At 41.7% G+C, this 16,901-nt stretch overlaps 1 protein-coding gene and 1 pseudogene across 1 annotated transcript in view; one reads left to right on the top strand and one right to left on the bottom strand.

Annotated features, from left to right (window-relative positions):
• The window catches only part of LOC142191151 (uncharacterized), a 1,229,165-nt gene that overhangs the window by 307,716 nt on the left and 904,548 nt on the right, over nt 1–16,901 (top strand). The window contains 1 exon segment of the mRNA XM_075262334.1: nt 130–881. Within this exon segment, the coding sequence (XP_075118435.1) occupies nt 130–881 (752 nt within the window).
• LOC142189744 (uncharacterized) overlaps nt 1–16,901 on the bottom strand; it is a 107,792-nt pseudogene that overhangs the window by 67,933 nt on the left and 22,958 nt on the right.

Genomic DNA, 16,901 nt, shown 5'->3' with positions numbered 1-16,901 from the left:
TCACACAAGATCCATATGAAGAACATGCCATTACCCCAGATATACCCTCAGCCCTTCAGAAGAAAGATCTTTCTTCTATTTCCTCACAGTCTGTTACGCAAAATGAAAGCTGCAGAAAGGATGTTATACATCAGAGAACTCACACAGGGGAGAAGCCATATTCATGCCCAGAATGTGGGAAATGTTATACCTATAAATCAGAACTTGTTATACATGAAAGAACTCACACAGGGGAGAAGCCATATTCATGCCCGGAATGTGGGAAATGTTTTACCTATAAATCAAGTCTTGTTAAACATGAAAGAACTCACACAGGGGAGAAGCCATATTCATGCTCTGAATGTGGGAAGTGTTTTACCTATAAATCAAGTCTTGAAGACCATGAAAGGATTCATACAGGGGAGAAGCCATTTGTATGCCCAGAATGTGGGAAATGTTTTACCTATAAATTAGAACTTGTTAAACATGAAAGAACTCACAATGGGGAGGAGCCATATTCATGCCCAGAATGTGAGAAATGTTTTACTCAGAAATCAAATCTTGTTCAACATTAAAAGATTCACACAGGGGAAAAGCCATATTCATGTTCAGAATGTGGGAAATGTTTCACTGGGAAATCAAATCTTGTTCAACATCAAAAAACTCACACAGGGGAGAAGCCATATTCATGCCTAGAATGTGGGAAATGTTTCACTCAGAAATCATATCTTGTTAGACATCAGCTAATTGAAAAAGGACATCAGACGCCTTATGCATGCCCAGAATGTGGGAAATGTTTTACTGGGAAATCAAATCTTGATAGACATCAGAGAATTCACACAGGGGAGAAGCCATATTCATGCCCAGAATGTGGGAAATATTTCATTCAGAAATCTGACCTTGTTAAACATCAGAGAATTCACAAAAGAGAGAAGTTTGTTAGTGGATTTTTAACCTAAAGTCATTGACCCATTTAAGTAATGGCAAGGAAATGACATTTACTGTTTAATAACCGGGTCAACCTACCCTCTATATATCAACCATATATCATTGGCACGGCTTGGGCTTTGTACCGCACCAACGTTTATGAACTGACCCTGCTAAATTGGGGATCGGGTTTCCCCAAGGATCAGGAACTCCGTGGACACAGCGCCAATAGCTGCTGGGTTACACAGAGACATGATCAGGATCTGATAGGTTCAGGTCCTGATCATGTATCGGATATATAAGGGAAAGTTTGTTACAATAACAAACTTTCCTTGACTTTAGCTGCTGCCCGCCTGTGGGCAGGAGCGGGTGTAATCTATATCTGATAGCGAACACCCTATTCTGTAACCTGTGGTTCGAGCTGAGCACTGAATGGAGGTTTTAATCCCTTGGATGCCATGTTTTACTGCGGCATCCAAGGGCTTCCTCAATGAGTAAAGTCTACCTGGGCACCCCCCGCTGCGAGATCGAGGGGTGCCCATATGTATCTTCTGGAGTCTGGCCAGTGACCCCAGGCTGTAAGAATCTCCAAGTACCTGGTTGATCCTGCATGCAATGGAGAAAGTCAGCCTATGCGTCCTATGGCGTGTACAACTGTGTGCAGATGCGTGTATCTAATCCTCTGGAGTGTGGAACTATGTGTAGACAGACAGACAGACAAGAATTCATTTTTATAAGATAGAGAGAAGAGATATATATATATATATATATATATATATAGTTCTTGTATAATTTGGAGGTGGCTTTGGGTCATTGTCCTGTTGTAGGATGGAACTGGCTCCAATCAAGCGCTGTTCACAGGTTATGGCATGGCGTTGCAAAATGCAGTGATAGCCTTCCTTATTCACAATCTCCCACTTTACCAGCAGCAAAGCAGCCCCAGACCATCACATGACCTCCTCCATGCTTGACACATGGCGTCAGGTGTCTTCCAGCATCTTTTCAGTTGTTCTGCATCTCACAAATGTTCTTCTGTGTGATCCAAACACCTCAAACTTCGATTCGTCTGTCCATAACACTTTTTTCCAATCTTCCTTTGTCCAATGTCTGTGTTCTTTTGCCCATATTAATCTTTCCCTTTTATTAGCCAGTCTCAGATATGGCTTTTTCTTTGCCCCTCTGCATCTCGGAGTCGCCACTTTAATGTAGACGTTGACCCTGGCGTTTTGCAGGTACTATTTAATGAAGCTGCCAGTTGAGGACCTGTGAGGTGTTAATTTCTTAAACTAGACACTCTAATGTATTTTTTTTTGTGGCTCAGTTGTGCAGCGGGGCCTCCCACTTCTCTTCTTACTCTGGTTAGAGCCTGTTTGTCCTCTGAAGGGAATAGTGCACACCCATGTAGGAAATCTTCAATTTCTTGGCAATTGCTCGCATGTAATAGCCTTCATTTCTAAAAACAAGAATAGACTGTCGAGTTATATGAAAATTCACTTTTTCTGGCCATTTTGAGACTTTAATAGGACCAACAAATGTAATGCTGCAGATTCTCAACTAGCTCAAAGGAAGGTCAGTTTCATAGCTTCTCTAACCAGTAATACTGTTTTCAGCTGTGCTAACAGACTTGTACAAGAGTTTTCTAACCATCCATTAGTCTTCTTACACAGTTAGCAAACACAATGTACCATTAGAACACTGGAGTGATGGCTGCTGGAAATGGCCTCTATACACCTATGTAGCTATTGCATCTAGAATAGTCATTTACCACATTAACAATGTATAGAGGTGATTTCTGATTCATTTAATTTCCTCTTCATTGAAAAAAACTGCTTTTCTTTCAAAAATAAAGAAATTTCTAAGTGACCCGAAACTTTTGAACAGTAGTACAGTATGTATATATATATATATATATATATATATACAGTCCTATGAAAAAGTTTGGGCACCCCTATTAATCTTAATCATTTTTAGTTCTAAATATTTTGGTGTTTGCAGCAGCCATTTCAGTTTGATATATCTAATAACTGATGGACTCAGTAATATTTCAGGATTGAAATGAGGTTTATTGTACTAACAGAAAATGTGCAATATGCATTAAACCAAAATTTGACCGGTGCAAAAGTATGGGCACCTCAACAGAAAAGTGACATTTATATTTAGTAGATCCCCCTTTTCCAAAGGGAACAGCCTCTAGTCGCTTCCTGTAGCTTTTAATCAGTTCCTGGATCCTGGATGAAGGTATTATGGACCTCTTTACAAAACAATTCAAGTTCAGTTAAGTTTGATGGTCGCCGAGCATGGACAGCCCGCTTCAAATCATCCCACAGATGTTCAATGATATCCAGGTCTGGGGACTGGGATGGCCATTCCAGAACATTGTAATTGTTCCTCTGCATGAATGCCTGAGTCGATTTGGAGCGGTGTTTTGGATCATTGTCTTGCTGAAATATCCATCCCCGGCGTAACTTCAACTTCGTCACTGATTTTTGAACACTATTCTCAAGAATCTGCTGATACTGAGTGGAATCCATGTGACCCTCAACTTTAACAAGATTCCCGGTGCCGGCATTGGCCACACAGCCCCAAAGCATGATGGAACCTCCACCAAATTTTACAGTGGGTAGCAAGTGTTTTTCTTGGAATGCTGGTTTTTTTAGAGCCATGCATAACACCTTTTTGTATGACCAAACAACTCAATCTTTGTTTCATCAGTCCACAGGACCTTCTTCCAAAATGAAACAGGCTTGTCCAAATGTGCTTTTGCATACCTCAGGCAACTCTATTTGTGCCGTGCTTGCAGAAACGTCTTCTTTCTCATCACTCTCCCATACAGCTTCTCCTTGTGCAAAGTGCGCTGTATTGTTGACCGATGCACAGTGACACCATCTGCAGCAAGATGATGCTGCAGCTCTTTGGAGCTGGTCTGTGGATTGTCCTTGACTGTTCTCACCATTCTTCTTCTCTGCCTTTCTGATATTTTTCTTGGCCTGCCACTTCTGGGCTTAACAAGAACTGTCCCTGTGGTCTTCCATTTCCTTACTATGTTCCTCACAGTGGAAACTGACAGGTTACATCTCTGAGACAACTTTTTGTATCCTTCCCCTGAACAACTATGCTGAACAATCTTTGTTTTCAGATCATTTGAGAGTGGGCTGTCCATGCTCGGCGACCATCAAACTTAACTGAACTTGAATTGTTTTGTAAAGAGGAATGGTCCAAAATACCTTCATCCAGGATCCAGGAACTGATTAAAAGCTACAGGAAGTGACTAGAGGCTGTTATCTTTGCAAAAGGAAGATCTACTACATATTAATGTCACTTTTCTGTTGAGGTGCCCATACTTTTGCACCGGTCAAATTTTGGTTTAATGCATATTGCACATTTTCTGTTAGTACAACAAACCTCATTTCAATCCTGAAATATTACTGTGTGCATCAGTTATTAGATAGATCAAACTGAAATGGCTGTTGCAAACTCCAAAAAATTCAGAACTAAAAATGATTAAGATTAATAGGGGTGCCCAAACTTTTTCATAGGACTGTATATATAAAACTAAATATTAATAAAAACAATAATATTTGGTACTGTCACATCCATAACCACCTGTTCAATAAAACTGAAACATTATTTAACCTACATGGTGAATGCCTGGAACTAAACGGCGGAAATAATGATTTTTTTGTCATCTCACCTTACAAAATATGCTATAAAAAGTGATCAAAAAGTCACATATACCCCAAAAGAGTCCCAATAAAAAGTACAGGTTGGCCCGCAAAAAATAAACCCTCAACCAACACGGTCAACCGAAAAATAAAACTGTTACACCTCTCAGAAGATGGCGATGCAAAAATGATTTTTATGTCCCCAAATGTGTTTTGTTCTGCAAAACTAGTAACACATAAAAAACCCTATAAATGAGATATCACTGTAATCGTACTGACCCGCAGAATAAAGGTAATATGTTACTTATGTTGTACGCTGTGTGGAAATTTTTTTTTAAGGGTAACACACAATGCCAGAATTGATGGGGATTTTTTTTAATCCACCAAGAAAAAATTAATAAAAGTCAATAAGTTAGAAGCACCCAAAATGTTATTACAAAGTACATCTCAACCCGCAAACAACAACTTACCGAACGTGCACGGTGGGCGGGCATTCTCTTCCTGCGATGTCCTCGGGTCCCGTCCTCCTCCGGCGCTTGCGAACTGACATTGCTTAAAAAAATGGCCTGGGCGCATGCGCAGTAGCATGCTGCTTCTACTACAGCTACTGCGCATGCGCCCAGGCCATCGGAGGAAGAGGAGGCGTGCATGAAGAGGACGGCACACCCTGAATGCCCGCCCACCGTGCACATTCGGTAAGTTTATCACATTCTGTTTTAGGGTTTTATTTTAAAACAGGGGGGGGGTAGTTTAATATAACTTTTACGGTGCCTGAATAGCCTTTTTAAAGGCTATTCACGTATATGTGGGGCTCTATCAGCATGATTTTACTGATAGAGCCCCGTTAATTTCAGTGCGTAATATGTTGTGCCCAGCTTGTATCAGAGCAAATGCTCCAAAAACTGTGGTGTCTGGGATACCCGCTTACCAGTTTTTGGAGTGTGTGTATCTGCTGACAAAAGTTGGGTACAACATATTGGGTACTGAAATGGTGCATCTATTGAAAAATTGCATTTTTCACTTTTCATTGTTCATTTCTGGAAATGAAAATACTGCAACACTCAAAGTTTAAAAATGCTCGGTATCCCCACTTGATGAATCTCTCGAGGGATGTACTTTCCAAAGTGGGGCTTATGTGTCTGCAGTTTCTACTTTACTGCCAATTCAGGGATTCTGCAAAAGTGACATGACATCCAAAAACCGACTGTTTGCTCTACACTCCGTGGAACCAATCCACCAGCCATAATAGCATGGCAGTGTAATGTTAGAGACTAAAGTCCGGGAGGTCGGCACCATTGTGGGATTTTAGTCTAGTAAAATGTTTGAAATTAGTATGAGGTTTGGAGGAGCCCATCTGAATTTGGATAAAGCTCTAAAGAGAGTCCTGAGTTACAAGGAGGGGAATAAGGGCAGGGACAAAAATTATGACGAAATGTCCTTTTCATTGATGTTCATGTGATCGAACCAAAAGTCTTTAAAAGTATTTCTTTAAAAGGAGTCTGTCACCTACACCAGCCAAGATAAACTACTGTTATAGAAATGTACCCGCTGCAGAGACAATTCCAAGCAGACCTCTGATATGTCGATTTGCCCGCCAGGAAAACTATAAAATCGTTTTTTTAAACAAATGTGCCTCACGGAGCACAGGGGGCGCTGACTTCCTTCCCCAAGCACACCCACATTTTCCGAAAAAAGTCCATCCAGTCATGTAGCTTGGCCTCTCAGCAATTCCAGAGCAGCTTCACCTTACTGCGTATGAGCATTACCCTGTAGATGATGCCGCTGTTCTAGAACTCATTCACAGAAATATTTTTTCCTGAAGACACTGATATATAAAATAAAACTTCACTTTTATTCAAATAACTCTAAAATACCCACTTATTAGTTTTTGGAGGGTGTGTCTATGGAAAAATTGCAATTTTCAATATCAGCTGTGCATTCATTTCTGTAAAATATACTGCATAAATATATTTCTTAATATATTTGAGTGATAAGACTATCTATTTGAAAAGCAAAGCATTTCACATTTTGAAAATTGCGATTTTGTTTACAAATTTCCATCAAATTTCCTTTTTTTTATAAATAAATACAAAAACATTCATTATTGTTTTCTTTTAAATTCTTATTTTATTTTGTTTTCAAAGTTTTTACAGTAATACAATCTCGACAAAAGAATATAGAAAGCATAGTAGTCAAACAAGTTATCCGTAATAGCAAGGCTAGATAATAACAAAGAACACAATACAGGTTGGGAGAACAATTCACTTGACAACATTAAATTTTAATAATGATGGCCCGAGTGGGTATAAGACCACCCCTCCGGTACAAACCAGCTTGTTATTAACTCTAAGGAGTCAAAGGTGAGCTGAGAACAAGGTGAAGATTAGTGCACAAACGTATACATAAGTACTGCATATGGTAAGGGGGGGATGTTGTGTAAAGTAGGAGGGAGGTGCAGTGGGTAAGTAAGGAAATATGTAAAAGGCAAAATAGGTTAGCTTTTGTAAAGTAATCAGCGTCAATCATAGGGCTAGTGAGTCTCTTATTCAAGGTATGTAGGCTACAAAATTAAGGGAGTCCGAGGAAGAGGCGTTCCAGTTAAGATAGATATAGTAGTGAGGAGTGAAAACAGGAGGGGATATTCGTTGCTTCACGACAGAGCCAACACAAAGAGTCACACAGAGTCGGAAAAAATAGTTGTACTTTGGTCGCGAAACCAGAGTTTCCAGGTCTGCAGGAATCGGTCATGTGTTCCCTTTGACCAGCTTAGTTCTTAAAACCTGGCCACTTGTGAGACCTTCTCAATTCAGTGTGGGATAGGAGGCACGGTCGACTGCAGCCAGTAGTGGGGTATTAGAGATTTGTCAATTTCTAGTAACTGAGTTGCAAGATCTTTTCGGTTCGGTTTGAAATCTCCTGAGGGCATGGATAGTAGCACCATAGGTGGGGTCAGTGTGATAGACGAGTCAGTGGCTCCCTGAATGGGTGACTGGATCTGATCCCAGTAATTGCGAATGTGGGGTCAACTCCACCAAAGAAGTAGTGCACCTTTGTCTGATTTATAACGCCAACATAGGTCATCTCCAGCTAGTTTGTTGGTCAGGAGTCAGACAGGGATCTGTACCATCTTGAGATTACCTTAAAGTGAAGTTCTTGTAGTTTCACACATTGAGAAAACCCATGTGAGTTCTTTAAGATGCTAGAGATTTCTTCATCAAAGAATTATAAGTTTAGTTCAGTTTCCCAAGACTTGATAAATAGTGGTTTCGAGGTTGGGGTAGATTCAAGTAGGGTGGCTTTGCATGTGGCCAGTTTTCTTCCTGCTCTGGAAGGAGACGCTATCAATTTTTCAAATTTAGCTAGAGGTCTGAAGAGGGTCGTACGTTGAGGGAGATTCTGTGCACCATTTGAAATGGTTATAATGCAAAGGAGTTAGGGTAGCATCAGGTAGTCCGTTTTGTAGTTGTTCCAGAGATAACGGTGAAAAATTAAGAGTGTAGAGCTCTGATAGAGACAAATTTTTCAGTTGCACCCAAAAGTCCTCTTAGCCTTTGACTGGTTTCTGTAGCAACCGTGGTGCCAAATACGCAGGGCATAGTCTGGAAGGAGGAGGAGCCAATTCAGAACTCCAATTAGTCCAGGTCTCGCAAAGACCTTTCAAGAGGATGACACAGATAGGACTTCTTAAGTAGTTTGGATCTGGCGCCCATAGGTGAGACAGTAGGGAGTGTCCATATTGTAGCTCTGCAAGTTCTCTAACAAGTGAGTCTCCCACTGGGGGTATAATGTACATTTGCAGCTAGTTGCGCCTCCCGAACCATGAAAGATATGGAATGTCCAGTTTGTGAAGGGATATTTTCAAGTCTTGTAGCAGAGGGATGACATTTTTGGCATAAGGGTTCTGAAGATTGCTAGTCAGTCTAATCCCCAGATAGGTGATATAATTCAGTTTCCAAAGATAAGGCGAGGTGCTTTGTATTAAGTGAGATGACTAATTGGACAGGTGCCCGTACAGTTTCATCAATGCCGTGAATGCTGGGAGTCCCTTAGCTGGGTCAGAAACAAGAAACAAGACATCATCAGCAAAAGCTACACTATACATTGTCTTAGAACCAACTGGGAGTCCAGAAATATCAGGATGTAAGCGGACTGCTTGTAACATAGTTTTGTAATGTAAGTATAAATAACGATGGCGATAAAGGGCATCCTTGGCGGGTTACATTTGTTATATTAAAGGGATCGGAGAGAGTCCCATTCACACGCAGTTTTGCATTTGGTTCCAAGTAAAGTGAGAAGACCATATGAGTAAAGTCTGGCGGGAAGCCAAAGGCTTGAAGGGTGGCTGCCATGTACTGTATGTCCAACTGACTCTGTCAAAGGCTTTCTCAGTGTTGACTCCAAGAAGGACCAGTGACTGTCCAGTTGATTTAGTTAAAGCAATGGAATGTAGTAGCATATGGACATTGTCTTTTCCCTCTCTCCCCATCACAAACCCCGCCTGGTCTTCATGAATGATTGATGGCATAATCGGTTGGAGTTTACGTGCAATCAACTTTGCCCAAATCTTTATATCTAAATTAAGTAAGGAAATGGGGCAGTAACTCCCGAACTCTAAGGGATCCTTGCCATCTTTTGCTATTAGAGTTATAAAGGCCTCCTGAGACTGTCTGGGGGAGGGGATCACCAGCCATCAAGGCATTGCACAGTGTAGTCATTTGAGGTAGCAGAACATCTTGAAATTTTTTATAATACATGGTTGTCAGACCATCAGGTCCGGGACTTTTTCCCAGCGGGAAGCTTTTTAAACAGTTGGGGGACCAACAATTTTGTCCACATGTGTATGTGAACTCCAGCACTCTGCCTGTCATCTTTTCACATACCTCCCCCCCGTCTTCTTTGTTTGGACCTGTAGGGGCGGACACTTAACCCACATACAATGGGTCCTGGATTGAACATCGGCATTTCCCTGCAGCTTGCTTGCCCTGTGTTCCACAGTAAATTTAAAGTTTTTCAGTGTCAGAAACCACCTGGTGACTCTGGCATTTCTCTCCGTATTGTGGCACATTTATGTTAGAGGGGAGTGACCAGCTTAATGTGTCGGCCCAGGAGATTGTACCTTAGATATTCCAGGGCCCACTTAATGGCTAAGCACTCCCTCTCAACAATGCTATAATTTCTTTCAGGTGGTGTAAGCTTCCTACTCAGGTAGGTGACTGGGGGCTCTTCACGACCCACCATTTGGGACAGCACTGCATCTAACCCTACATCAGAGGCATCAGTTTGAACCACAAAGTCTTTGGTAAAGTCAGGTGTGACCAAAACCCGCTGTTTACAGAGGACTGACTTCAACTCCTGGACTGCCCCCTCAGCCTCTTCACTCCATTTAACCATGACAGAATAAGTTCCCTTAGTTAGATCTGTCAGCGGGGCTGCAATAGTAGCAAAATTAGGGATGAACCTGCAATAATAGCCAACAATTCCCAGGAAAGCCCTCACTTGCTTTTTATGTAAGGGCTGAGGCTAATTTTGAATGTCCTCCCACTTTGTTAACCCGGGGTTTTATCACCCGTTTTTCCTATTATACATCCCATATATCTGGCCTCTTCCAGACCCAAAGCACACTTTTTTGTGTTGGCTTTTAAACCGGCTGCTTCCCAATCTGTACTAAAGATGACAATGTCATGCAGGTAGGCTGAAGCACACCTTTGATGAGGCTTACAGACTCTGTCCATCAACCTCTGGGAGGTTGCTAGAGCCCCTTGTAACCCAAACGGCATCGTCACATATTAGAACCAGCCCTCTGAGGTGACAAATGCCGTTTTTTCCCTGGACAAGCCAAATCTAAGGAGGTCAAAGATATGTTGGCCCTTAGGGTAATTGAGGAAGAGTGACTGGTCCAATCCCATTGTTTTGATTCCTAAGCCATAAGGTTCTGTAATGATTTCTATAAGCCGAATTAAGTTTCAAAATTTGATGCCTGCCCGAAGCCCAGAGACTATGAGTTAATCGAGAGGTAGGGACATGCCAGGTATTTCTCCACCCCCGACTTAAACAAAGGGTACTGTCAGATGCTGCTCACTAAAGAGTTCAGGGAAAAAACTGCATTTGTCACAAAACTCGGATGGTCTCCTCCTGTTCCACAAAAACTTTACTCCCCAACTCACATCTTTTTTTTTTTATAAGGGTTATCAACTAAGTGTCTGAAGGTTCCTCCTCAATCCCACTCGGCCACAATACCAGTCAGAGCAAAACCAAAACCAGGAATCGAAGCCAGGTTAAGAGCTATCATGCAATCTCTCTCATAAACAAAGACGTGAAATTCTTAGCCAAACTCATTGGGAATCACCTGGCCCTTCTATTACCAGAGGTCATCCATACAGACCAGGCTACGTTTGTCCCACGTTACAAAGCCCAAGACAACACAAATAAGACGTTCCTCCTCACAGATCAAATGAAGCCGAAGGGAACCTTCTCAGTGTCGACTAAGTCCACTGGGTTTTTTTCGCTAGCCCAACTGTCTCGACCTCACTGTTATGAGCAAGATATTTGCCTTCTATGTGAACCCTACTATATGGTTACAGTAAAATGGGAGGCTCCCAGATCCTTTCCTATCGCCAATGGAATGCCCTGTCAACTAGCTTTATATCCCGATGACTTACACAACTTGACAATCTCAGCAATTTCAAAGTAAACTTTCATAAAACAGAGGTCTTACACATTTCCTTCCAGATGACACATCTAAAACAATTCCAAAGCTCTTTAGCATTCTGCAGGCAATCGGGGGCTATTATATACCTACAGTAGACATTTGAGGATTCTCCGATGCAGAAGAGACTCTCTCGCTGAAATACCCCCTCAACAGTGTACAATATACAATTTAAAGAGATTCAAATGCTCACAATTCTCCTGGTTTGGTTTCATGAACATTGTTAAAATGGACATTTTCTCAGAAATTTTGTATCTGTCCCGGGTAGTCCTGCTCGTTATCCCCGTCCTCGTACCTGATGACTATCTATACAGCCTTGTCCAAATTCACATGGGTCTCCTCCAAACCTCCTACTAACTTCAAACTAGTAAGCCAACTAAAAGGTGTTATAAATGTAGAATAGACAGGATATACAGTCCTATGAAAAAGTTTGGGCCCCCCTATTAATCTTAATCATTTTTAGTTCTAAATATTTTGGTGTTTGCAGCAGCCATTTCAGTTTGATATATCTAATAACTGATGGACACAGTAATATTTCAGGATTGAAATGAGATTTATTGTGCTAACAGAAAATGTGCAATATGCATTAATCCAAAATTTGACCGGTGCAAAAGTATGGGCACCTCAACTGAAAAGTGACATTAATATTTAGTACATCCTCCTTTTGCAAAGATAACAGCCTCTAGTCGCTTCCTGTAGCTTTTAATCAGTTCCTGGATCCTGGATGAAGGGATTTTGGGCCATTCCTCTTTACAAAACAATTCAAGTTCAGTTAAGTTTGATGGTCGCCGAGCATGGACAGCCCGCTCTCAAATGATCTAAAACCAAAGATTGTTCAACATAGTTGTACAGGGGAAGGATACAAAAAGTTGTCTCAGAGATGTAACCTGTCAGTTTCCACTGTGAGGAACATAGTAAGGAAATGGAAGACCACAGGGACAGTTCTTGTTAAGCCCAGAAGTGGCAGGTCAAGAAAAATATCAGAAAGGCAGAGAAGAAGAATGGTGAGAATAGTCAAGGACAATCCACAGACCACCTCCAAAGAGCTGCAGCATCATCTTGCTGCAGATGGTGTCACTGTGCATCGGTCAGCGATGGTCTGGAGAGGTTTCACTGTATATGGTAGACTAGATGGATATGGATAAGATAGTAAAACACTATAGGCTCAAAAAAAAAATAATACTCATAGTAACCTCAGGCTTCCCAAAAAAACGGACTGTAAAGTTTTATGCCTGGATAAACAGAAAAATAAACTATGACGCTCCAGGATTTACTCAAAGACTGCATCAAACAATGTCACGAAAATGCAAATGTGATTCCAGTGTAAACATTGTATTTTAATCTTGTTCTAAATCAATACAATGAAAAAAAAAAAAAATCCATGTGTATATTAAAATGGCGTCTCCCCTTTGTGAACCTTTTGATGGTGACGAAGACTTGATTTCTGAGTAAAACATTTCCCACATTTTGGGCCTTTTGGCTTCTCTCCTGTGTGAATTCTTTGATGACTAACAAGATGTGATTTCTCAGCAAAACCTTTCCCACATTCTGGACATGAATATGGCTTCTCTCCTGTGTGAGTTCTTTGATGACTAACAAGATGTGATTTCTCAGTAAAACCTTTCCCACACTCTGGGCATAAAAATGGCTTCTCCCCTGTGTGAATTCTTTGATGACTAACAAGATGTGATTTCTCAGTAAAACCTTTCCCACATTCTGGGCATAAAAATGGCCTCTCCCCTGTGTGTATTCTCTGATGGTCAACAAGATGAGAACTCTGAATAAAACCTTTCCCACATTCTGGACATGAAAATGGCTTCTCTCCTGTGTGAATTCTCTGATGGTCAACAAGATGTGATTTCTGAATAAAACATTTCCCACATTCTGGGCATAAAAATGGCTTCTCCCCTGTGTGAATCTTTAGATGTTGAACAAGATTTGATTTCTTTGAGAAACATTTCCCACATTCTGGACATGAATATGGCTTCTTCCCTGTTTGAGTTCTCTGATTTATAACAGCCTTTCTGCAGCTTTTATTTTGCGTAACAGACTGTGATGAATTAGGAGAAAGATCTTTCTTCTGAAGGGCTGAGGGTATATCTGGGGTAATGGCATGTTCTTCATATGGATCTTGTGTGATAACATGATCCTCTGCTTTATAATCTGTAGATATCAGATGTCCCTCTGAGCTCCTGGTACAGTCATCTGACAAGAAGAAAACTGATATTACTATTATTGAATAACATAACCCTATAAGTATATTCCCCACTGAGCTGCCGCTGCCTGAGACGCTTCAGACCGTGTGAAGAAGTGAAGTCAGTGGCACAGGCAGCGCGGCCTACTTCATTAGTATTCACTGTGCTGAGACGGAGGTCAGTGATAGTGACTAGTAATGAAGCGGGGCAGGAGATGCCACCACTGCTCTAGGTCACTGTAGAGATGAACACAATCCATGGCTGCTTAAAGGGGTTGTCCCATCTCAAGGATCCTATCTATACTGGTTAGCTTATGTAAATTGAAGCCTATTTCTAAATATATTGCTTTAGAAATTCTGCTTTGTTTGCCTGCTCTGTGACCTTATTCCTCCCATTGTTTACACAGCGTTACTATAACCACCCTGGGAGATAAGACAAGTGACTTCACTTACTCATTGCTGACAGGGCAATGGATTCAATTAATTGTACTTTGCTGATAAAGAGAGTTTGTTATCTCTCTATGTAAACACACAAATAACACAGACTCAGTTCTGTACAACAATCTGCAGATTATCTGACCTGCAGAGGTGTTGTTTGTTCCGTTCAGCAGGAGGGAGGGGGTAGAGAGTGAAATACAGGAAGTGAGAAGCAGACATTGCATGCAGCCTGGCTGAAAGGCTAAGATGGGAGAACTCCTTTAAATATGGTCACTTATGTGGAATAATACTGTAGGATGCCATAAATCTTACTATTTCAGGAATTCAGAAGAATTTTTCCGCTTTACCAAATCAGCCCCCGAATCTCCATCAGATTCCTTACTGGCCAGGCGGGATTTTCCACCTCCCATTTATTTCCATAGAGCTCTGAGGTGGAATCTGCCTGAAGATCGAGCAGGAGGATTATTTTTCCGCTCCCTGAAATAATCTGCTATATAATTCTGGTAAATTCTTTCCCTTCACGAGGACTGACAGCCGGTGAGGAAGAAATTTGCCTCGTTCACATCGATGTCAAGTCCATATTCCTGCTGTACGCTCTATTCTATACTACATTTATTACCCCCTATAGCGGTATCACATTTATATTCAGGTATTATTAGTATTTTACCTGAATCGGGGAACAACAAATAGTCTAAACAATGTCTGAATAGAATCAGTGACCCTTCTGTGCTTTATATAGTGGTGACTCCTCACCTGGGCGGGTCCCTGTAGGAATGTCCTCCTCACACTCCTCATCACCACTCACATAGGGCTCTTCCTTTATTCTCATAGATATAACATTAATGTCGCTCACATCTTTATCCTGATGGAAACTCTGTGAAACAAATAATGTAAAAGTCACCGGACAAATGGGGAAGTCACAGAGAATGTTCTAGATCATTAATCCGCATGAAGATGAAAGATGTCCTGACAGTAGCTGCAGGTCTGTGAGAAGCCGGATAAACATATTAGATGGCGGCTCAATGACATCGACCATGTATATAACCATATAATACTGCTGGATACAACAAGACTGACCACAAGGACTTCACAGCCCGTCTACACATCATAGGGAATATCTCCATCTACCTGATCATCCTGTGGAAGAAGAGGACTGGGACATCTCTCCGGTGTTGTCCTTTTACTGGATCTACCTGTAGGAAACACAAACAGGGACTGAATTCATTCTGTACATACAAATAATGGAAGTCCATGTGTATATAGTCATGTCTATTACCTGCTGATGTGAGGGGCTGGTGGTCCTCCATCATCACCTCCTTGTACAGATCCTTGTGTCCTTCTAAATACTCCCACTCCTCCATGGAGAAATAGACAGCGACATCCTGACACCTTATAGGAACCTGACAACACAATGATACAGTCATCACCCCGACCCCTCCAGTTACTGTATAATGTCCCAGCATTCCCAGCAGTGTCACCTCTCCAGTCAGCAGCTCCAGCATCTTGTTGGTGAGTTCTAGGATCTTCTGTCCATTGATCTCCTCCTGTATCAGGGGGTGAGGTGGAGGCCCTGGAATTGGTCTCATGGTTCCTCCATATCCATCATACACAGGAGCCTGACAGCGCCCACTAGAGGTCTTCTTCACTACTGTGTAATCCTGGTTATGGGGAGACACATTAATAAATCTCACTACATACATGTCCAGAGTCCATCACCTCTCCAGTCATATCATCTGTTATTACTATAGATAAGAATGATGTAATGATGACATCATCAGAATCTCTCACCTCTCCAGTAAGCTGGTAGATGATCTCTAGGGTGAGATTTAATAGACTTTCCGCCATCTTGTTCCTGTCTCTTTCCATCCTTGATGGATCAATCAGGAATATTCTCTTATACAGAAGATACTGAGAGGATTCTATATTGTAGGAACCTGAATGGAGAGAAGATGAGACGTCGGCAGCGTGTAGCTCAGGAAGGAAGTGACTTGTTGTGGGCCGGCTTGGTGGGTATATAAGGTGTGTGATAGGCTGAACAGAATCTCATTGTTGTCTCAGGTAAAGGGGACGATTTATCAGAGTTGCACAAGGGATGATTATTTGCTGTCGGGCCAAGGGTGACAGTATTTCTCCTACAGCGCAGGTTGTGAACTGTTCACGCGCTGCTTTGGTGAAAGTGTATTGTGAGTGGAGAAATGGCGCCATTGGGAATAATCAACATGGAAACTGTGGAGAATCACGTGCCACTGATGTGACAACAGGTTCATGGTAGAGAGGAGAGAACTGATTCATTACGAGCTGAAATCAACCCAAATAGTTAATTTTTTTAACAAAACTGAATATTTTTAACAAATATTTTACTACTAAAATGCCCTTTATGATATTGACCATTGACCAGTGAACACACAGAGGAGACACATGTCTGATACATGGGCTGGGGTTCTTTTTTTTTTTAAATTCAGAGTTTTTATTAAGGAATTTGCAAGGGGAAAATAAAACATACAGTAACATGTAACAGGACCAACAAATGTCCTGAGAAGGTCAGGGTACATAGTTAAACACAGGAAATAAACCATCATAAAGTGTAAATGACAATAGAGAGCAGGGGGGGGGAGGGAGGGTAGAGAAGGCGATAAGAAGAGAGAGAAGAAAAGAAAGAAAAAGAAAAAAGAGGGAGAAAGCGAGAAAGAAAAAGAAATAAAATGTATTAAAAAAAGGGGGGTAGGGGGGGCACACAAACAGTGATGGGGGGGTTAGAGGGTGGTTGCGAGCGGGTAGGAGACAGTCTAAGTCGTCCACTTCCGCCAGGTAGCTCGGACCCCGACCCGGGGATGGAGGCTTGAAAGAGACCAGTCTCTAGGTAGTTGTGGTGGGCTGAGAGACTTTCATCCAGGGGGAGGATCGAGCCCAGTAGCATCCGATACTCTCCAGATTGCTGAAACATGAGCCGATAAAACCGGGTTCTGGTGTACGCCTCAGTTGTGCCGTGCAGGAA

The sequence above is a fragment of the Leptodactylus fuscus genome, chromosome 1 (genome assembly GCF_031893055.1).
Source record: "Leptodactylus fuscus isolate aLepFus1 chromosome 1, aLepFus1.hap2, whole genome shotgun sequence".
Taxonomy (NCBI): domain Eukaryota; kingdom Metazoa; phylum Chordata; class Amphibia; order Anura; family Leptodactylidae; genus Leptodactylus; species Leptodactylus fuscus.
The sequence above is the reverse complement of the archived record's forward strand: the minus strand, read 5'-3'. Positions and strand labels throughout refer to the sequence as shown.